At 35.4% G+C, this 23137-nt stretch overlaps 1 protein-coding gene, 1 long non-coding RNA gene and 1 pseudogene across 4 annotated transcripts in view; 2 read left to right on the top strand and 1 right to left on the bottom strand.

Annotated features, from left to right (window-relative positions):
* LOC102806974 (basement membrane-specific heparan sulfate proteoglycan core protein-like) overlaps nt 1-23137 on the bottom strand; it is a 106548-nt gene that overhangs the window by 17316 nt on the left and 66095 nt on the right. Inside the window, exons 17-20 of one of the 3 annotated variants that reach the window (XM_085499287.1) lie at nt 22469-22636; nt 21467-21511; nt 20827-21047; nt 14549-14719 (exon numbers count right to left, since the gene is read on the bottom strand). In XM_085499287.1, coding sequence (XP_085355413.1) covers nt 14555-14719; nt 20827-21047; nt 21467-21511; nt 22469-22636 — 599 coding nt within the window. In that variant the 3' untranslated portion in view covers nt 14549-14554. The remainder of the gene's footprint in view (nt 1-14548; nt 14720-20826; nt 21048-21466; nt 21512-22468; nt 22637-23137) is intronic. The other 2 variants (XM_085499288.1, XM_085499289.1) reach the window with 2 other exon arrangements.
* LOC144350944 (large subunit ribosomal RNA) lies at nt 7791-8800 on the top strand (annotated as a pseudogene).
* LOC146745969 (uncharacterized) lies at nt 12204-13179 on the top strand. Its single transcript, XR_014929435.1, has 2 exons — nt 12204-12504; nt 12995-13179. It is a non-coding gene; the product is annotated as an uncharacterized LOC146745969 (long non-coding RNA).

Below are 23137 nucleotides of genomic sequence, written 5' to 3'. Positions count from 1 at the left end.
TAAAAACAGTTTAGTTTGAAAAGTGAAATAATGGTATTCAGATGGTTATGATTTAAGCATGACCTTAGAAAACAGGGTCATGCAACTTCTGTCTGAGACAAAAGAAATCCAGTTTCCTATGTGCAATGTGGGTTATAACCTCCTGTATAATCTCATTAATACATATACATGTACCTAGAAGATTTATACATCTGAAACAGTTTTTACTAGTATTCCCATTAGTCAGTGTATAACAAGTGCACTATGCTATATCTGTTCTAAATATGATGAAAAATCCACTTGTTATAATGACACAAATTTTGACAGGTCATTGTTTACTTTTAGGCAGTTTTGTTTCCTTGCAGAGAAAACGTACCATTTTTGTTTCCCTTTCCTGATTTCATAGTTGAATACAAATTGTTAATTTTTAGTTTCACTCGCATCAATAGAATGGACTTGGCTATTCAAGTTTTTTCTGATTATATTCCAACCACAAAATTGTCTCATTTTGTGTAGCTACACCCTGGCAGCCATGTTTGGCTTATGAAATAGAAAAAGATGTAACAGTGGTGTTGACATAGATTTATTATCAGTTTCTCTAAGGTGTTAATTTGGGTAGAGGATTATAACTAAGGTTACATGAAAGGGGTAGCCACAGTAGCATGTCCCTGTTCTCTAAGGTCTATGATTTAAGTAATGTTATACATGTATAGATTAAATATTTTTTTGTCCAAGTTGAGCCAGAGTACCCATGGTCAATTTGGCTGACCTAGAAACGCCCAGGACATTTACTGACTGCATATTACACTTTCATTATATTTTGTTTATGTCTTGCCCATTTGCCCCCTGTATCTTCAATAGTAGTTATTACTGTTCACGCTACACAAATTACGGGCTAAGATTTAAGCTAATCTCATATGTTTGAGTTCATGCACAGAAGGAAACGATGGTTAGCACGGGGTAAGGAACGCCCAAACTTATTAAGAATAGGCAAAAGCTGCAGGAATTTTAATTATGATTGCTCAGTAAGAGTAACTAGGAAGGTTAGTTCTACAGCTATAAAACAATACCAAAGCAAATTCAGAAAGTGCAAATTGCAGAATAACAGGAAGTAGCACAGAGTCTCATCATCAGTACATTTTTTCTTGAGTCAATCTCTCTATATGTGTTAGCGTTGATTGTCATGCAGGAAATGGCACACCAAAATAAAAAGTTATGAATATAGTAGTAAATCTCCTAAATGAACATTAAATACAATGTTTTTTTTTAGCTGAGCTAAGCGTTCATGCATGTTTTGTTTTGCCTGTGCTAAGGCTTTGGACTGACCAGATTTTACTCTGTACCTAGTATTTCTTAGCCTGTATTCATGCACATTTTTTTAGCACAGGGTAACGTATTGGACCTCTTAGCCTTTGCTAAAGAGCTCTACGTGAATGCTACGAATAAGTGTCTTCTGTTTATTCCTAGCTTAGGCGCATACATTAAGGTTCACTTCCCCTTTATATTGATCTCTACAACTCATTCAAATCAAATTGGGCTCAAAGATGAGCAAAGAATATTAGATTCAATTGAAATTTAGTTTAAATCCATGTTAAATTAAAAGTTATTTTGAGTATGAGTTTTACTTTTTTCTTTTGTGCGCAAAGAAAAATGAACTGTTGCACACTGTAGGCATATATCATCTATACTAGTTTACAGGAAAAAGGGATTCTGTATGGTATTTGATGTTATGGGCATAATATATACATGTATAGTTAATACATGATTACTAAATTAGATTTCCCAGTGTACAGTACACTATTGCTGGTATTGTCTGAAGAGAAAAAAAAAAACAATATACATAGTCTTCGAAAATTTAAAAAAACAAACACTTTGCAGTCAATTAAATTATTTTATTAAAATAATTTGAAAACATTGCCATGAATGGAAACAAATTTACGTTGATGTTTTTTTGCAGATTTCAGGAGTTGGAAATAACCTTTGTTTATACTTTTCTTGTATTAACAAACATAGGAGCTAATCCTCATTAACACCTTTTTGAGCTTGTTGTTTGACAATTATGAATAATAATGAAGCATTACTTACACAGTGTGCCATGACTGAACAAAAACGAAAGCCCCAAAAGACTATCCTGCTACATAAACAACAACAAAAGTATCTAATATTGTATTGAAGTCATTGTAAAATGGTAAAATAATTACAAATTCATACCTTGATGGATGTGCCAGTTGCAGTACTGCAATCGTCCTATGATTCAACACCATCTAAATACTCTGCAGGTTATGTAGTCTACCAGCAGTCACTGGCATCAGCGTTACTATGAAATTTCACTGGGGATCGAGGCAATATTCGCGAAATTTCATTTAAGTGTACTTGGAAGCGCCAGTGAAACTTGGGAAAAATAAATTCCCACACGTATATTGAGCTCACACGAGGTAGCAGGCTGTTTTCTGGGCCATTATATTTAGAGACATGAACAAAAATACTGGTCATTTTATGTATGTAATGAAAAATAAAATGACCATTATACTGCCCATAAAAAAAAAATGTTCATCAACTCCATCATTCAAAAAGCAATTGTAATTATTCTGACCAGTATAAAAAACATGGGTCATTAAAACCACCATTTTAAAAACACTGGTAAATATTTTGGCCACTTAAAAAATTCTGGTCAATACTCTGGCCATTAAGAAAATAGTGGCCATTATAATGGCCAGAAGTGACTTTTTAAAGGGGTCTGAGGGGTGTAAAAACAGTGTTAAAATGAAATGAAGAATTATTATAACCTTCTCACTAACCTAAAAGCACAAATAAATATTCAAAAGTTTTGAAAATTAAAACTTTCCGAAACGCGACAGAATTTCCGAAAGTAATCCGGACGCTGTTTATTATATACAACCGCCACATCTAAATAAAATTCACCATAATTGTTGAAGGGTTATTGGAAGTACAGTGATGTATAACTCTAAATCACAGTGATGTTGTGTTTAAGGGCTTGGCTCTGACAGTCCTTTAGCCTGGGGCAAGTAAAATTGCCATTTGAACAACTAAATAGTAAATTAAATTCTCTTGTCTAAACTAGTAAATAAATACAGTGTTTAAATTTATATGAGGATACTAATAAATTGCAGGTAAACAATTTGTTTCAAGAACCCATACAAATACTTACTATTCTATATGTCAAAATCCAGTGATTGTGGATCTGAATTTACTAATAAATGTTGCATGTGTACAAAATAGTTAATTTTTTTGTTAAAGTAAGCATATATATGTATACATGTAAGTGTTTCTGTGAGTGTGCCTAGTTACACACTATAACACCAACACCAATTATAGCAATGTACATGTATGACCTTTTTTTTATTCCCAGGGCAGACATTACATCACTTTCTATAAATAGGCACTAACATTTCTCTTTTTTTGTATTTTCAACTGCAGTGGGTTGGGGCTCAAAAGAAATGTTGCTGTCTAAGGGTATTTATTATCTGTTAGGCATACCATATTTTCTCTATTAGAAATCCATCTGTAATAGAAGCAATTATAAGCCAATTTACCATTGCCATGTATATATAGCACACTATACTAATTATGCCCAACCCATTCACTTCTGCTTTTCAATTACTTTTTTGACCGCTTTTTGAAATCTATCGGAGAGTTTTTGCTTTATTTCCAGCTATGCAAACCTGGAAGTATTGCCCACTCCCTTGCTCACTCGTTTGCCCATTTTGCATTCAAGATTCAGACCATTAAAAATGTTTTGAAGTTTACTTTGGTTTATAGTATAACTGGTTTACAGAGAAGGTGCATAGCCTGCAGTTCAAGTAATTGCTGATTTTAATAATTATATGCATGCAGTTCCCTAGATTTGACTGGGATGAAGTGGTGTGTATTTTAATATTCTGACTTGAAGGACTGCCTCAAAAATGTTAATACTGGTAACTTTAAGTCTGATTTTCCAAAGCACAATAGTATGATTTATTTGATTTATTTTTATGATTGTTGACTTGTCATGACTTGTATAATTAATGTTTACTTTCCCTCTGCTCCTTCTCTGAGGTGAATTAGAACACTGGACTGCTGAGTTTAAAAAAAAAGGTATTTTATCTAGAGTGCTATAGGTAGTCTTGAACCGTCAACGCACTAATTTGCTTTACCCAAAAATCAGGTACACTATCTGCTCGACCAAAACCGAAAATTACGTGGTGCAATCTGATAACCTAATTATCAAAAATTCTATGATTTTGTTCCACCTCCTGGTTTAATAAATTAATAAAATTGTGAATACCCTCATATCTAAGGAATGACGTATCGTCTATCTTGACTTTCTTGTTTACCATGCCACTAGAATAAGTTACCGCTACATTAACATGATATGGTGTTTAGATAATATTCTTTGGAAAAGTCATTTTACCAGGATAAAATAGCCCAAAATAAAAACAAGCAAATCTATAATGTATTATTCTTACCACAACTGTAGGATAAAATGTTCACAATAAAAGATAAAAAAAGGATAAAAGTTTCATATTTTTAGATTTTAATGTTATCAGTCCACTGTATTTTGTAAGTGAGACGTGTCCACCATAAATTACTAAATTTACATACATAGCAGGAAGATTTTGCTGGTTTGTTTAAAGTATAAAATCATTTAATCATATTAAATCAGATATAGAAGGAGATTTAAAACCAATTTCTTCCATATTAAGTGGCAAGGCCTCGTACACATAGGACAACATGTATTTGTTATTTTTGTGTGGTTTGACAGTATGTGTAAAGATATCCAGAAAAAAAATTTATGCCTACAATCTTGCATTTTGATTAACAATTTCGATGATTTGAATGCCTATCAAAATTGTCCTGGTAATAATGTATTTGAAATGTTGATCGCTGTTGGTTTCTCCATACAGAGTTTGTGTCAAAGTTCGTACTGATGTCTGACATTCAACAAGATCAGCTAAGACAGGACAAACATTCACAGTTTGGTATTCGTGAAAGCACTTCATGGGGATACATTAGTCAGACAAAAAAAGAATACTCCTAGCAACTAATTTATTAAAAAGCCAGTTAGGAACCAGCTTGGGAGTTACAATCAGACTGTACTTTATTGGCAATGTTGTTTAGTCAATGGTTTTCAGTGTGTAAATCATGTCACCACCAGTATTACTATTAATTTGTTTTATTTGTCAGGTGTTGAGCTCAATAGCAGTCTTCTCTAGTGTATAGATATTCCTTATATTGTTACTAAGACGTCAATTACAAATTATCTTGAAACTTAGTGCTCTCTCAATCCTAAAATTCAATTCCTGACAACAAATGCAAGTAAATTTACATTCAGTCTCTATATCTTAGCATGTATTCTGGATCTAAGCACTGAAGGTGTGATCACTAATACAGGCACAATTTTTTTACAGATGGTTTCAGAAATTAGTTATTTGTGGTTGATGGTGAATAAAGTTATTTTTCAGTCAAGAAAGTGATGAATAGAAAATTTAGTGAAAAAAGATTGTCAAAATATAATGCATCTATCAACGTTTTCCACCAGGAGTGGGGATGGGGTGGTGGTATAGATTGTGGGGACAGTGCAGGGAAACAAAATGGAGTTTAATAGTGAGAATTTAGACAGTGTTTATGTGCCTGTATACAAGAAAAATTAAATTAATATTGCTAGAGCACCATTAGTTTTTGTCCCACCCTTAGTTACTGAGATATTGTCATGCATTTGGGTATCAGAGTATCAGAAATAATATTAGCAGGTTAGAGCCGACGCAGAAGGTTGATATGCTGACCAAATACGCTATCCCAAAGCTAATCTATGGGCTATCGTATAGGCTGCCATCCTAGAACGTCCTTCGGTTGTTGGACTCGCTTCTGAGGAGAACAGTCAAAGACTGGTTGAAGCTGGACCCTTCTACTCCTAACGGGCTATTGCATGCGAGTGTGCGAGATGGGGGGCTCGGTATCCTTGTGCTCGAGTTCCACGTCCCATGGCTCAATTACAAATGTCTGATTAGTATCTGTCGCTCTGGGGACGCAATGGGCCATTCCAGTTTATATCTGCACCCCCTGTTGATGAGGTCGGATTTCCAGCACTGTATGATGGGGAAAATACCCCGGAATTCCAACTGTATATGGAGAAACAGAATCTGGAAATCCAGACGAGTATGGAAAAAAAAATTCTGGAAATCCAGAAATGGCTACTAAATAAAATATGGTCTAGTTTATCTCACCACATACCGGTTGATGAGGTTGGATTTCCAACACTGTATGACTAAAAAAATTTGGAGTTCTGACTGTATTGGGCCATTATGAAATAGTTATTACTTAAATTAGATAATGATGGTGGCACAAATGAGCTCATCAACACCGTGAATCAGGACTAGTTTGGATTTCCATTATCAGATATAAAATTTTGAACTTGGTAAATTAGCGTATGATGAAAGATATATTTGGAAATCCTACTCTGTATGGTGGCACAAAGGAACTCATCAACACCATAAGTAGGAACTATGTTTTGGATTTCCATTACTGTATGGTGAATGATGATTTGGAAATAAAACTTTGTATGACGTATACACCCATAGAAATTATACCCTGTATGAAGTAAACACACAAACTCATCAATAGGGGGGGGGGGTGCAGATAGAAACTGGAATGGCCCACTGAGAAATATTGCGACAAGGGCTGGTTTAAATACCGAGGCAGAAGGGCGTGCACGTTCCCCTAGAGCCGTCTCGCGTTGGCACACCGACAGGTGGAGCAAGATGGTTCCCACTGGATACGGGGTCAAGGAGTTTGTCGATAACCCCGCTGCAAATGCGTGGATAGAGCGCAGGCGCAGCGGTAAGAACATTTTCGAATCGACATACATAACTGCGTTGAAACTAAGAGGGGAGTCTATCTATTCCACTCAAGGCTTCACCAGTTCGATAAGTCCATCGACGTTAAGTGCAGGCGTTGTGGGGCTCCCAAGGAGACTGCCTCACACGTCCTCGGCCAGTGCCCATATGTTAAAACGAAGAGGATATGCCGTCACGATGCTGTGTGCATGCAAGTTGGTTGCTGATGAGTGCAGAAAAATGGACATGACAGTGTGGCAAGAGCCGCGCTGCATAGTTGAGGGTAAGTTATACAAACCCGACCTGATCATCAAAGGCCAGACGAGTACCAGCATCGTCGACGTTACTGTCTGATACGAAAACAATAATGGGAACCTCCACGGTGCTTGCATGGAGTAGGCTGAGAAGTATTTGCACTTGCGCAAGCACGTGGTCGAGATGACACGTTCTAGCAACCCGGTGTTAACCTATGGCCTGGTCGTTGGATCCAGAGGGGGTTGCCACCTTCCTCACTGGAGTCTCTTAAACGAATTAACATCAAACGACAGACGTTCGCGGAAACCCTTGCGCGGAGGGTAGTCCTTGCTTCGGTGGATATGGTTCGCATCTTTGCTGGGGAAAAATACATCTGCTCGGCATGCTTGATAGTTGGATGCACGAGTAAGAGCGTCAAAAGTCTGCGTGGAGACTATAATTCCACGGCATGCGTTAGCATCGATTTATTTATGTTAGCTTTCAATTACGCACCACATATAAGAGAGGGTGTTGGAAGGAAGGGCACTCGGAGAGCGCAAATCGGCGGGGCAAGCGCCAACTCTCCTGGACTCGGCGCAAGTTGCCTGGGATGGAGCACCATCTCTCGGTGTGACAACTGGGGTGCCTCATCATCTAATTAGTGACGCGCATGAATGGATTAACGAGATTCCCACTGTCCCTATCTACTATCTAGCGAAACCACAGCCAAGGGAACGGGCTTGGCAGAATTAGCGGGGAAAGAAGACCCTGTTGAGCTTGACTCTAGTCCGACTCTGTGAAGGGACATTGGGGGCGTAGGATAGGTGGGAGGCGTCCTCGTGGCGTCGCCGGTGAAATACCACTACTTCGATCGTTCTTTCACTTATCCGTTGAAGCGGGGAGCGGGGCCTCGGCGTCCCGGTTTCTAGCGTTGAAGTGGGCCCCAAGGCAAGTTCCCGGGGCCCGCGACCCGCTCCGGCGACAGCGTCAGGCGGGGAGTTTGACTGGGGTGGTACATCTGTCAAAGGATAACGCAGGTGTCCCAAGGCGAGCTCAGCGGGGACGGAAACTCCTCGTGAAGCAAAAGGGCAAAAGCTCGCTTGATTTTGATTTTCAGTACGAATACGAACCGCGAAAGCGAGGCCTATCGATCCTTTCGACGTTCGGGAGTTTCGAGCGAGAGGTGTCAGAAAAGTTACCACAGGGATAACTGGCTTTTGGCAGCCAATCGTTCATAGCGACGTCGCTTTTTGATCCTTCGATGTCGGCTCTTTCTATCATTGCGAAGCAGAATTCGCCAAGCGTTGGATTGTTCACCCACCAACAGGGAACGTGAGCTGGGTTTAGACCGTCGTGAGACAGGTTAGTTTTACCCTACTACGAGAGGAACCGCAGATTCGGACACTTGGTTTACGCGGTCGGTCGATAGGCCGATGGTGCGAGGCTACCCTCCGAGGGCTTACGACTGAACGCCTCTAAGTCGGAATCCCGCCCGGTGCGCGATGACTCCACGGCGCCGCTATCGAGGGAGGCTCCTGATAGATGCGTGTTTCCAAGCACGCACCGGCCAAGCCGCCTTCCGTCGAAACTTACTTGGCCGGGAGCAGTAGAGCGTTTCTCCCGGCCTCGCGGCGGTGATCATCCCCTCTGAATCACTTGCAGACGACTTGGGTGTGGATCGGGGTGTCGTACTTAGCAGAGCAGCTGCTTCGCTGCGATCTATTGAAAGTAAGCCTCAAAGGCCCGTTGGATTCGCCCGCGACGGGCGAGTCTTTATATTTTTATTTCTTCTTCTATCGCTGCGGGGCCGTTTCTTGCTCGGTACTCTGTAATGGCAGAGCCACAGACCTTCTTTGATAGGAGAGGCAGGAGAGACAGCAGGACACAACAGCGGTCGGTATATAGGGCATTAACTAACGACGTGGCCAGAGAGAGACGTTTCGAGTGGTGGTTCCCTCTCACCGGTGCTGGATGGGGGAAAAATGTGAAAAATTGGCGGGGTGTGGCAATCGATTCCCCGGGGCGCCGAGCGAGGGACCTGCACCGAGAGGGAGGCGGTGGCACGTCTCGGTGTCGGTTGCCACGGACAGCGTCGGTACACGACGGTGGGAGACAAGTCAGAGGAAAAGTCAAAATAATGTTAGTTTCAGAGCTAGCTCTGAAACTCTCAATTTAGCCCAGTTTCTTTCTTTTTTGGAGGCTGGGGAAATGTTCTAGGAAAATCCACATTTCATTTTTTTGTGTGTTTCCAGCATCTTTTGTGCATGTGCAGTTTTTGTTGTACCCATAATGCACTCATGGTGTTTGAAATGGTCAATTTTTCATCGAAGTTGGAAGAATTCTGTTTATCGTCTTGAGATTTTATTTAACTAGAATTGTCAATTTTTTAGCTCAAAAATGTATCTATTACATGAGACATTATGAAATACATGTTTCCCACAGTCATGTTGTAGAATCATCTGTAGTTGGTGATTTTGTGACTGGTGTTTTCAATGCAAACTTGAGTTGGCTATATGTTGCTCACTTGCTGTACATTTCTGTAATTGTACAGAACCCAGCATTTTAGTGGTGTTTATACATTTAAAGTGCGGTAGTCGTCGCGCTGTGCATGTGCAAGATATATGGGTCTCATATAAACAAAGATGGCGACTTTGACTGTTGCGCAGATCAACGAGTATGAACTGAGATGTTTCCAAGCTTTAATTAGGTTATTTAGGTATCGAAGGAATCACCAACGGTAATCAGTGCAAGTTGCACCCAGGTCAAACCTCATACTTGTGATTTCCATATGAAGAGCGCATTGGATTGTGGGAAAATCAATGTTTATCAACACAAATGTCGAACATGCGCAGTGTGACGACTACCGCGCTTTAAATTTCACTGGTTTTCCATCGACAGCATCATAGTCCAGTGTAGTGCTGCTGACAAAACCATTTAAGAACAGAGAACTTTGATGTATTGCTGATACGTTTTTTGTGTTATACTGGTAATGCTTCTAACTCATGGCAGTGGCCTTGATCAGTGTGATCAAAACTGAGCAGATCCCTGTGTTTAGAGCCTTGACAGTAGGGCTGACAAGTTTAAGAACATGCTAGCCTGACAAGCCTGATCATTGAGTCTGTTGATGACAGTAAAAATGTCAAATACTGTGCAAGATAAACATTTATTGCTACAAATTTCTTTGCATGTCACTAAAATTAGATAATTACCTCAGTTTGGTTTGCCAACAATATTCAAGCAGGGCCAACAACTTATTCATCTTGCAGGCCCTATCAACTATCAAATTTTTTATATTAGTGGAAAAACTGGCCAGGGTACATTCTCATGATATGTAATGATGCTCAAAGCACCTTAAAATGTTTAAAATGTTTGTGATGGGTTTTTTAATTTCAAAATAAGTTTATCTTGCAAGGATTTTTTAGTGTGTATTTTTATGAATATTCATGCCTGATAAACTCATTTGACTGCTTTTTTTTCATTTTTTTTTATTGTATTTTGGCAAGTTAAAGTGACCTGATCTTGTCATTTATCTCATTAAATTTTATTCATGTTTTTGTTTTCATTGACCTAAAAAATGTTTATACCATTTACCTGACATTTTGTTAATGAGTTAATTACCAGCCAATTGAATTTCACACATTTTTAGGGCTCTTCTGATATCAAAAAGCCATGCACAGTCCCTGTTAGTTATCAAATTTAAGATATATACTTATGTTTATAGTAATATAGCTGGAATATAACCTGTCAGGAATATGATTTTTTTAACATTAAAATGATTGACATTTGTATCTGATCGTCAAACAAGTACTTGTCCATATTGAGAGATATTGCTCTGGAACAGCATTCAAAATCAGCCATTTTGAATACATGTATATACATGTATATGTATATATGTAAAATATATATATATATATATATATATATATATATATATATATATATATATATATATATATATATATATATATATATATATATATATCATGATGTATAACAAATATATAAAATTTGAATATAATCAGTCAAAGCATTTAAGAGATATGGCTCTATAAGCCCAATCATTAAAACAAAATGGCCGCCAGTCAGCTATTTTGAATCCAATCTGAAAAATAAAATGACATGCACCAGGAACCTGTAATGTCTAACGTGTGTTATAAGTTTGAACAAAATCCATCCATAAATGCAAGAAATGCTTGATATTCGAGGATTTTTTTAGCACAAAAATAGCACACTTTGAAAAAGATCATCAAACCAATATATCCGTATATCTGTGACATGATGTATAATGAATATTAAAAATTTGAACATAATCAGTCAAAACAAGTCAGACATATGGGTCTGGAAACCCATAAACCCATTAAAACAAAATGGCTGCCAGACAGCCATTTTGAATCTGATCTGAAAAATAAAATGACGTGCATCAGGAACCTGTAATGTCTAATGTATGTACCAAGTTTGAACGAAATCCATCCATAAATGCTTGATATTTGATGATTTTTTAGTACAAAAATGACAACCATTCGACCATTTTGAATAGGATCGTCAAACCAATATATCTATGACATGATGTATAATGAATATTTAAAATTTGAACATAATCAGTCAAAACAAGTCGGAGATATGGCACGAGAACCACATTGATTAATACAAAATGGCCGCCAGTTGGCCATTTTGAATGTTATCTGAAAAACAAATTTTTTTGCATCAAGGTCCCATAATGTCTAATGTATATACCAAGTTTGAGCAAAATCCATCTGTAAACAGTCGAGAAATGGTTGCTTTTTATGATTTTTTAGAACAAAAATGGCCGCCATTCGGCCATCTTGAATCAGATCGTAAAACAAAATGATGTGCATCAAGGTCCTATAATGTCCAACCTATATGCAAGGTTTGAACAAAATCCATCTGTAAACAACCGGGAAATGCTCGATCGTGATGATTTTTAGCACAAAAATGGCCGCCATTCGGCCATCTTGAGTCAGATCATGAAACAAATTGACGTGCATATATATGATATCATGTATGATGTATGTGTGAAGTTTGATTGTGATTGGTCCAGGCATTTCTAAGATACAGGTCCGGACGCACGCACTGACGCATGCATGCACGCACACACGGAGGCAATCTGATTAAAATCTGATGTAGTGTACGGGCTTTAATTATTTTGGCTATAAACTTATTTTAATTTTATTTTTTATTACTTTTGTTATTAATGCCCTTTTATCTCATTATTTTACTTTGATTTTGATTTTGTGATTTTTTTTAATTCCGCCCTACCTACATCTGATCCGACGCCTATGTAACGAGATTTCAACGAGACCCACTATCGACGATTTTAGTCAACGAATCACATACCTCCTTCTATAGCGCTCATGATGACGTCACCGGGTGGCAAACACACTCAAATAAAATGGCGGATTATACCGACGTTAGCGACCGTGAATAACACGGCTTTTCGGTAAGTTTATCATTGTCAAATGCAACGAAAGTCATTTTTATGTTAATATTGTGACTCGAACGGTTCGACTTTAGATCGTTATTCCGCATAGTTATTCTGGTAGTGTTGATTTTGTTTCCACCGGTTCGACCAAACACCAGTGTCTTTTTCCAGTCGCCTGCCCTGGAGACGGGTGATGTTTTGTTGACGATCGGGCCAAAATCGTCTACGGTATTGAAGCTGTAAATATTCATCAAATTGTATCAACATTTTGTACATTATATAATAACTCTTTATTAAAGTAATTGAGCTGATTTGGACTGGAATAAAATATTTTTTTATTTGGAACACATCGCAATTGATCAGGAAATATTTGTTTGATCCAATTTTCTGCGTCGATGCCGTGGGCCGGTGACCGTTATACAATTTAAAATCAGATTGCATTGTTTACTATAGCTGTTTACAGTGTTCTAATCATTACGATTTACTTATTGTTTTGCTTCCATTCTAGATAATTATGCTCAGTGATGTAAAATTGAAGCGATGACTGAATGAACGAACCTTGGCTGGCGAAGATGTATCTGGAAGTGTACACATTTGTTGGAAGTGAAAAAAATATTCAATGTAATGACAAAAATTGTAAAATCCTGTGGAATTTCTTTTGCAAATAAAAATATACTAGCAATTTTCTATTAATGGTTTATTCAAGTGGGCAAAAAATAATGTACAGAAAGATTGCCCGTATACACTGAAAAGTAAGCAACCGACAGCCTGTATAAAAGGGGGGCTGTGATTGGCTGTTACTTACGCGAGATTTGAACGGGACTTACATAGGCGCCGGATCAGATGTAGGTAGGGCGGAATTAAAAAAAAAAATCTCAAAATCAAAGTAAAATAAAAGGGCATCAATAACAAATATAATAAAAAATAAAATTAAAATAAGTTTATAGCCAAAATAATTAAAGCCCGTACACTACATCAGATTTTAATCAGATTGACACGGAGGTCAAAACATAAGTCCCTGTTTTCGGACTGCGTCCGAACGGGGACTAATAATGTGAAAGTATATTGTGTTTTTATTTTGGTAACTGTTAATAGTAAATGTGCCCTTGCATGGAGGAAGTTACTTCATACATTTCCACGCAACATGTATAATTAAGCCAATGCACTATTCATTGATTTGCTTACTGATTCTTTTTTAAAGAATTTTTAATTTTTTTAAAATTTTTTTTGAATGCAAATTTGTTTACATATATTTTTTTGTTTTAAATTTAAATCATAATTTCTTTTTATATCAGCCACTCTCTAGCGAATTGATCTGATCAATTTTATCCAGACATAATTTGTCTAATTCCTATATTCGTTGTACTTCTTCCATTGATCTACATTTTTAGCCACAATGGGATCACTTCTAGAATCTATAAGTCTTCACAATCATTTTTAAAAGTGCCTTCACTACTTAATTTCCAATTACCTCATTGTGTTCTTTGTACATTGTAATCTACTGTAAAATGACTAATTTTCACTGGATTTAAATTTTATTGATTCACTATTTCAGGCATATTCAGTGGGTTTTAAATTCACGGTTTTATCATAATAGATAATGTGTTCTAAGCTAAATTTGACATATTCACTGGGTTTTAATTTAGCGCATTTTCCAGCCTGCGAAATAAGCAAAAATAAAAACCCAGTGAATAATTAGTCCTTTTACAGTATCCATTCTTATTCTGTCTTTCTGAAAATGCTAAGTCTAAAATTAAAATAGAGCTGGCATTATTTGGCTCCAAAATATGAAGCTATGGAAGGAGTTCCTTTTGCACCCCACCCCAACTCTAATTCTACTCCTACCCTCCATCGCTCCTCAATTTAGTTGTATATATGCCCATACTACTGTAAGGACACCTACATTTGTCTACAGGGGACATGAACAATTGAATTGGAGGGCTTGAGTGAGAGTGAGAGTTAGTGTTAAGGTTAGGGGTCACTGGGGGCAAAAGAAACTCGTTCCTGAGATGCACATGCAAATTTTTGCATACATGTACACAGCCACTTCAGATTTACTTACCAATGTCTAGGATTTGCGTAGTCTCTCTGTCTTTACAAAATCCACTTCACCATATGGGACATCTTTATCTTGTGGTGGTGGTCTTTGATTACGCTTTACATCACGATTTCCTGGTTTTCTTAAATCAGCTTGGTCTAGGTCAGCATATACAACCTCTGGTTGGATGTTAGTCTATGATGTGAAAAAAAAATGATATAAATGTCTAATTATCTTCGATTCTTATATTTTAGTCAAAGCTATGTAAATATGAACTGTTCCTTTCTAGTTGTAGTGTTCAGTCTTGTGTGTACAGTATGAAAATAGTTTTTAAGTTTATTGTCTTTTTTTTTTATAAGCAAGGTACAACTAACTGACTTACAATCAAAATAACTTTTTTAATGTCTGGTTGACATTGCATTAGCTCAGCACACCATAGGTCCATTTAAAGCTATGGTGCTGCGCAAGTGTCATCTCAACCAGTTTTTGGGTTGTGTACATTTTGGAGAATTTGTTTTTGAGAAGTAACAGGGAAAAAAAACCAAGCAAATTAGCTTTTAACAAAAATTATTAAACATTGGTGTTTTCATATATTATATACTAGACATTGTTCATAGTGAGTGAGTTACTTGATTTGAGCTGACTGGAGTATCTGCATTGACAGTAGAAAATGATGCAATGCCTAATGCAGGAATTCAGTTATTTTGCCATATTTTGGATATATAAACAGTGAACACTTATGCCTTTGTCTGAATTTATTTAACTATATATTTAGGGCAATGAGCATCTGAATTACTGTCAATGTTAAAAAATATTAAATAAAAATTCTGAAGATAAAACCATACTGTGTAAATTAAATTTTACCATACCACTTGGCAGAATGACCTCCAAATTATATCAGAGTCATGTTAATCATTGAATGCCCTTTATGATTATATGACTGATTTTCTCTTTAAAATATCTGAATAGTGTTTGTTTTAAGAATTTATTGAACAGCAATTTTTCCAGCTCAATAAACCATACTTTTAATATGCTTATGGGATTGGGTGCCTGCTCCCATAGTTTAAATATATGCTTATGCATTTGGACACCACCCCCCCCATTTTTGGCCATTATTTTTAGCAAAATTTATGCAATTTTTTTCCCCCAGGCATCATGCTGTCTCTAGGATCCATCTCCAGTTTTTCTAAACCATTTATATCAGACCATTGTCCTATTTTCAAGATCATTAATTTTTTATATTTTTATTTGTACATTTTAATCACTGATTGATTTGTTGTAAATGTTTTGCTGCATCCAATCTATAACTATAAATGTGGTACAGGATATCTGTTAGCACAAAGATCATTTACTGCATCTCAACTCGTGTAACTCATGAATTATTTAATATATATTTTTGCATGCAAGGGGATTTCCCGTTTTTTTCCCTCAGACTTATTTATATTCAGACACATTGTTAGCATCAAATATACTTTCAATGATTGTACTTTGACCTCGATTCAAGTGTCTTAGGCTGTTGGCAGGTATTCATGACTGTTTTAAAGAGAGTTGTTGTTTTTCATCATACGCACTGCTAGTCTATGGATTCAACATGGCGTCATTCTATGTTTAAAAAAAATTCTAAATGAATTGGTCAATATTATTTCATGTGCACATATTATATTCACATATTATATATGTGATGTATTTTATGTAAATTGGACTTATATAAAAATATGACAACCAGTTTTAAATATGGCAATTTATATTATGCTAATAACTCTGTTTACTATTATGAACTATAGTACCAATTTATTGTTAATGAAATTAAATTTTCAACTTGGATGCACATAGTAAATATAAAACCAAATTTTAAACACAAGAGTGTGTAGTGTAATGTTATTTCTGTATTATTGTAGTACTCTTGAAATGTTGGGAAAGAAAAGATGAAAAAAAACGATTATTTTGCTTCAAAACTTCCTTTCAAAATACACACCATGATTTCTCATGACATTACATTGATTGGTAGTAAAACATACATGTACAGTAAACAGCAATTCTGTTCGGCTAAATAACCCAGTATTTTTAGCTCTGCTGTCGACTTTGTCGAGCGGAGCTTATCATATGAGTGATTGTCTGTCGTTGTCTGTCGCCCGTGTCAATGTTTACTTTTTCGACTTTTTCTTGAAAACTACAAGCCTGAATGCTTTGATACTTGGTGTATATGTACCTTGGGTAGACCTCTCTTAGATTTGTTCATTTCATGATGATATCTTTAATTCTCTAATTTTGATGAATATTTTTGTAATTTTTGGTAAAAAGTGTTATTTTTGACTTCTTTTTAAAAAAGACGAGTCCAATTGCTTTGATATTACATATACAGGTACTACATGTGGACCTCTCTCAGATTTGTTCATTTTGTAATTATATTTTTAATTCTCTGATTTTGATGAATATTTTTGGTAAAAAGTGTTATTTTCGACTTCTTGTTGAAAACTGCCAGTCCAATTGCTTTGATATTACATATATAGGTATTACATTCGAACCTCTCTCAGATGTGTTCATTTTGTGATATCTTGAATTCTCTAATTTAAGTGAATATTTTTGTAATTTTTGTTAAAAAGTGATATTTTCGACTTCTTGTTAAAAACCACTAGTCCGATTGCTTTTATATTACATATATATGTACTACATGTGGACCTCTTTCAGATGTGTTACTTTCGTGGTGATATCTTATATTATCTAATTTTGATGATTATTTTTGTCATTTTTGGTGAAAAGTGATATTTTTGAATTCTTGTAAAAAAAAGCAAGTCTACATATTGTTCATTTTCTAATGATATCTTCTGTTCATTAATTGAAATGCACAAATTTTGGTAACAGAGGAGCTATCTCAGCCGACAGGCTGCTTGTTTTTATTTGTGATCTAGATTATTTTTCTCATGTTAAAGTTGTGTTTTTTCTCTATTACTTAATCAAATATATAGTATTATTTATTACATTGACTTATTGTGTACTCTAGATTAAAAGAAAGTTGACCCACGTTTTTGGTTGCCAAGGTGACCAGGACTACATTTTGCAAATACACCACTAAAATTTCTACATTTCTATACAAAGAAAGACGAATTAATTTCCTTAAGGCTTCCTTGCCCAATATGTACTTATCACCATGATTTCTCATGACATTACATCATTCAGTAGCAAAATAGATACATGTACAGTGGAAAGCAGATCTATTTTGCTAAATAACCCAATATTTTATTGATTTGCACTCTAGATTAAATGTTGAACATGCCATAGCACAACAGCCTTCTATTCTGAGTGGGGTAAGGTGTAAGGTCAAACTGTTGTTGCCATGGTCACCAAGACCACAACATTACAACACCACAACTAATTTTCTTGCATTAAAATCTTGGGTTTCTTCATGTTGCTAAAAATGAATGTCTAGCAATATTTATTACTTTGACCTATTGTGCACTCTGATTAGAAGAAAGTTGAACCATGTTTTTGTTGCAAAATTGCTCACCGTGACTAGATTTTTTGCAAACACAACCACTAAATTTGGTGCATGGAAATTGTTTTTGTTACTAAATACATTTATAATATGTGCAGGAAATTAGAATAAGCTTTATATCCTTGATAACCAAGACCGAAATTTAACTTCTACACATAATAGCTTAGCTGCTTTGTGACAAATACCACTGTGCACACAAACAATCTTGTGAAATACATTTCCTGTTAGTAATATCAAATTTACAAAGTGTGCATATTCTAGACAAAGTTTTGTGGGAATTTAATTGCACTTCTACTTAAATATAATGTTTAACCTAATATCAAAGACATTCCAACTGCTACTTTCTTGTAGGTTTCATTCAAGTCTGATCATGTTATTTCTACTCCTATTCATGCCTGATTTCTACTAGATCTTAATGAAAATTAGTTTCACACTTTTAACTTCCTTTTGGTGCTGTTGATTTTGTCTTTAGTCATACTTCAATTTAAGACAAAACATTTAGGGAAATTTGCACTTCTACTTAAATACCGGTATAATGTTTAACCTAATACAAAAGACTTTCAACAATCAGATCTATTTCACTAAAAAGCAAATTCTTCTGCTACTTCCTTGTTGGTTTCAAGTCTGATCATGTTATTCTTATTTTCTTTCTTATTCATGCCTGATTTCTATTAACGGGTAGATCTTAATGAAAAATCATTCCACACATTTTAACTTTTGGTACTGTTGATTTTGTCTTTAGTCATACTTCTATTGTAGACAAAGCATTGAGGGAATCTGCACTTCTACGTAACTATAATTTTTAACCTATTAAATACAAAAGACTTTCAAAAACTTAGTTCACTAATAAAAAAACATTTCCTTCTGCTATTTACTTGTAGGTTTCAAGCCTAATCTGGTGGTTATAAAGGGCTTGTTATTCTCAATTCCTCTTCTATGCATGCCCAATTTCTAATAGATTATAATGAAAATTAGTTTCACACTTTTAAACTTCTCTTTGATATAGTTGATTTTGTCTGTAGTCACACTTCAATTATCAGATCTCATGTTGTTTGTGAAATAAATATCAATTCAAATAATTATTCATCAGATCTTATACTTGCAAAAATAATTTAACTTTAATGAAATGACTAACATCATCAGATAATTACCAGACATAACATTAATTCTTCCATCGATAAATTTTATAGAACCTTCCCTAAGAAGACATACGACTGTCAATTGTTGTACCTCATTTAGTTTCCCTTGACGGTTTATAGATTTGTACTTAATTAATATGTGGCTAATTAATTTTTATTTTATAAGTTGGCTGGTGGGAATGAAACATTTTTTTCATTGGTTGAAGCTCGAGAACGGAGATTGACCAGTACCCGTACCTGTATCTCACAGATACCAGCACCAAGCAAGTTCAAACTTAACATATACCGATACATCAGACATTGTATCAGATATAGGCATTTATTTCACGATCTGAGATCAAGATGGCTGAATGGCTGCCATTTTAACACCAAAAATGCATGGAAAATCACACAATTTTACCATTTTGGAACTGGATGTCAGTCATTATTCGCAGACATGCATTATTGAACACAATGAAATCATAATTCATGCACATTATTTTATTTTTTGGATCAGATACAAAATTGCCAAAAATGGCGTTTAAACATTTCTGACATTTACATCACACATCATATCTGCACATGCATATTAGCTGACTGGCAAACCATTTTGTATTAAAGGGGAATAAGGCCAAGCAAACAACCTTATGCTCCCAGGTAAATGAGCTCTATGCAACAATTTAACGCTTGTAAGTGTAAAGGGAAAGTCTTGGGAAACAACATAATGCTCCCAGATGAAAAAGCTCCACAAATGTTGGAGAATGCAATTTACAGTTTTCATTCTCTTGATATTTCACTTTTCTTCAGTATTACCATATTTCCCCGATCATAAGCCCAGGTACCTCAACATTTAAAATCGGGATGGGGGTGAACAATTATCCAAATCACATTTTTCGCCATGCCGCGCTACTGGAAATATGTCTTTTTTAAGAAAATAAAAATGAGTTTTGTCGTCACTGATTCCCACATTTAATTATGATAAAATATTACGGTATAATAATACAACAACAATAATGTCGCAGTCAAAAGTAAGATTTTTATTGCCATCTTTTTTGTTGAATATTTTTGATCATACGCAAACACTTGATGCAAAGCAATTACCGCTATGATGTTTTTTTGCCCAATTTGACCTGAAACAACGTCCTCTGACCTAACAGGTCAAGTCTGCCATTAACCAATCGAATATTGTGTTGCACTGACAAAATTGTTCTTTCAGAATATTGACAATGGCTTTTTTTAACACAATGCAAAAGTATGTTAAAATATGATCTGTAAGCACTGACATTTTTTTTCCCTTACAACTTTTTTTGTGAAGAAAGTATTTATCACCTTTTACTGTAGTCAATAGGTCATGTCAAACCATAGTTCTCACTCCATTCATGATAGTCACAACTTAGAGGTAAAATTACCTCCATAGTCTCAATGAACACTGATTATTCAGAAAAGCAAAACGAGAATAAAGATGATGGACTACATAGCACTATCTAAAGACTAAAAGTGATATATATGAGAAAACTGTTAAATTGCATTCTCCTATATTTGTGGAGCCTTTTTCATCTGAGAGTATTATGTTGTTTCCCCAGACTTTCCAGACATTAATGTTTCAATCTCCTGAGGGGAGCATGCAGATAGACTTTCATTAACTTTTCATAAGGTTTTCATAATTAATTTGCTTGTTTATTTATACTCACATCATGTTTTTGTAGTGGTTCTGGTTTGCCCGCTGTTACTTCATACATATTTTCTGCCAGCATGTTTCTGTTTGGATCATTGTGTTCAACAGGAACATCATCATAATGTTGAGTCGTTTCATCTGTTGTTGGAGGTGATGCTGTTTTCTTAATGGCTGATGGTTTCATTTCTTTTTGTTTTGAAGACGCAACATTCTTATGTGCCTTGTTGTCATCATGAGCTAAATTAATAAATGTTATATCATCAATTTTTAAGCATGTATACTGGTGATAATACATGAAATATAGCCTGATAATCATAACTAACCACGCTTGAAGCTGTATATGTCTTCTTTGTTTGACATTATATTATTCACCTCAATATATAATGCCAGAATAGTCAAAAATACACTTTTGGTATAATATATTTCTGCTGTTATGCTTCAACCAAGAAGTCATGGTTCTGGCATAAACTCTGTGTGATGCTCTCACTGTATTAGCAATACATATTCAGTGGACAAAGCAATTAATGTGTTGTTGGTCTCAGTGTCAACAGAACATTCAACTATTTATTCATCCAATAGGACTAAATAAACCTAAAATAGAATAAACCTGAATGTATTCATTGCTTTAAAGCCTAGTTATTTACCAGAATCATTACCTGGTAGATTTGCATATAAAGCTCCATCCAGTTGTACTGAGTGTTCTGGAAACACATCAAACACAGCACAAAAAGAAAAAAAAGGAGAAACACAAAAATTAATAACTTTTTGACAAGTTATGTATTTTTAATGCCCAAAGTAATATGCCATATCAAAATTTAGATGATATATGAACATAATAGATACATTCAAACGACTGTTCATTTAACCAAACTAATGCTCAACAAAATTTGTAGTTATATAACGTGAGATTGGGTCTCATATGAACACAGATTGCAACTTTGACTATACCAACGAGTACAAACTGACATGTTACCAAGCTTTAACTAGGTATTTTTTGTGTTATTTGAAGGTATATTGGAGTCAATGGCAATAATTAGTGCAAATCGTGTCCAGGTCAAAACTCATCTTCATGATTTCTATTGGAAGAGCACATTGGATTGTTAGAAAATCAATGTTTATCCATGCAAATGTTGTACATATGCAGCACGACAACCATTGCTCTTCAATACTTAATTCATAATTCAGTTCAAGTTGGTCAAAATGTAGTTACAACTGAATAGTGATAGTGGAAATAAAAATGTCAAAGACTGCATGAATTTGTGGTGACGCAAACATGATTGGTCTGCTCACAATTTTATAGTCGATATATAAACAATGAATTAATAGAACCCCATGCAGTAATGACTATATACATTTACTTGTTCAACACATACATTTCTCCCAAACTACAATTGGTCAAAACTCTCTAATTGACTTACAATCGGGAAAAAGATGTTTATATCATGTTTATTCACTAATCACCAATGATAAGGTATCACTCAGTATTGCATTGTTTTTTGCTAGACAGTGTTCTATACATTTTTCATACATACTCATGATATTCTCATAATAATCTTATAGCATGTTCTACCCTGTATATGTATTACCTGAATCAACATTGTGTATAACATAATGTACCAGTATATACATTGTATACTGAAAAAATAAGTTGTGCTTACCATTATTTATGTTTTGCGTCTTCAAATTTTTGGCTTTTCCATGCACTTGATTTTGCTTGTTTTCTTGTACATACACATCATCTATATCCAAAGAAGTTGCAGCTGCTGCAGGCATTGGTCGCTTACGCTGTAAACTTGTACTAGGTTTCTCATTTGAATACATTCCTGCTGCACCAAATTGTTAAACAACATTATTGATTTATACTTTCTTAAATGTTGCTTGGTTAAAAACAAAATTATATAATACAGATTAATAGCTAGGTATACAAGCACATATATCCCAACTACTATTAGAATTGCAGAGCAGGGGCAATGTTTGGACTAGATTCAGTACATTTTTATGAACATAAACAACAATGTCAAAGCCCAAATACTGTATGTATGTATTAATAAGCATTAAAGTTGCTTGACCATTGGACAGGTTGGTGAATAAAAGTACATGTACTTGTCATTAGCAAGATAAATTAAGACATAATATTTACAATACAATTTTATTGGCTCATCATAATTTTATATGTCATACAAATTCTGAAAGCAATTTTCTGCATATCAGCAACAACAGTATCTCATTTGGTCAGTTAGTAAGACTTGATATCTTTATTCACCTAAAGGGAACAGGAGATTTAAACATTTACCTGTCCCAGCTAGAACCTGCTTCTCTGGGACAGG

This window comes from Saccoglossus kowalevskii, chromosome 5, assembly GCF_978046115.1.
Source record: "Saccoglossus kowalevskii chromosome 5, keSacKowa6.1, whole genome shotgun sequence".
NCBI classification, from domain to species: Eukaryota; Metazoa; Hemichordata; class Enteropneusta; family Harrimaniidae; genus Saccoglossus; species Saccoglossus kowalevskii.
This window is presented reverse-complemented; position numbering and strand designations above follow the sequence as displayed.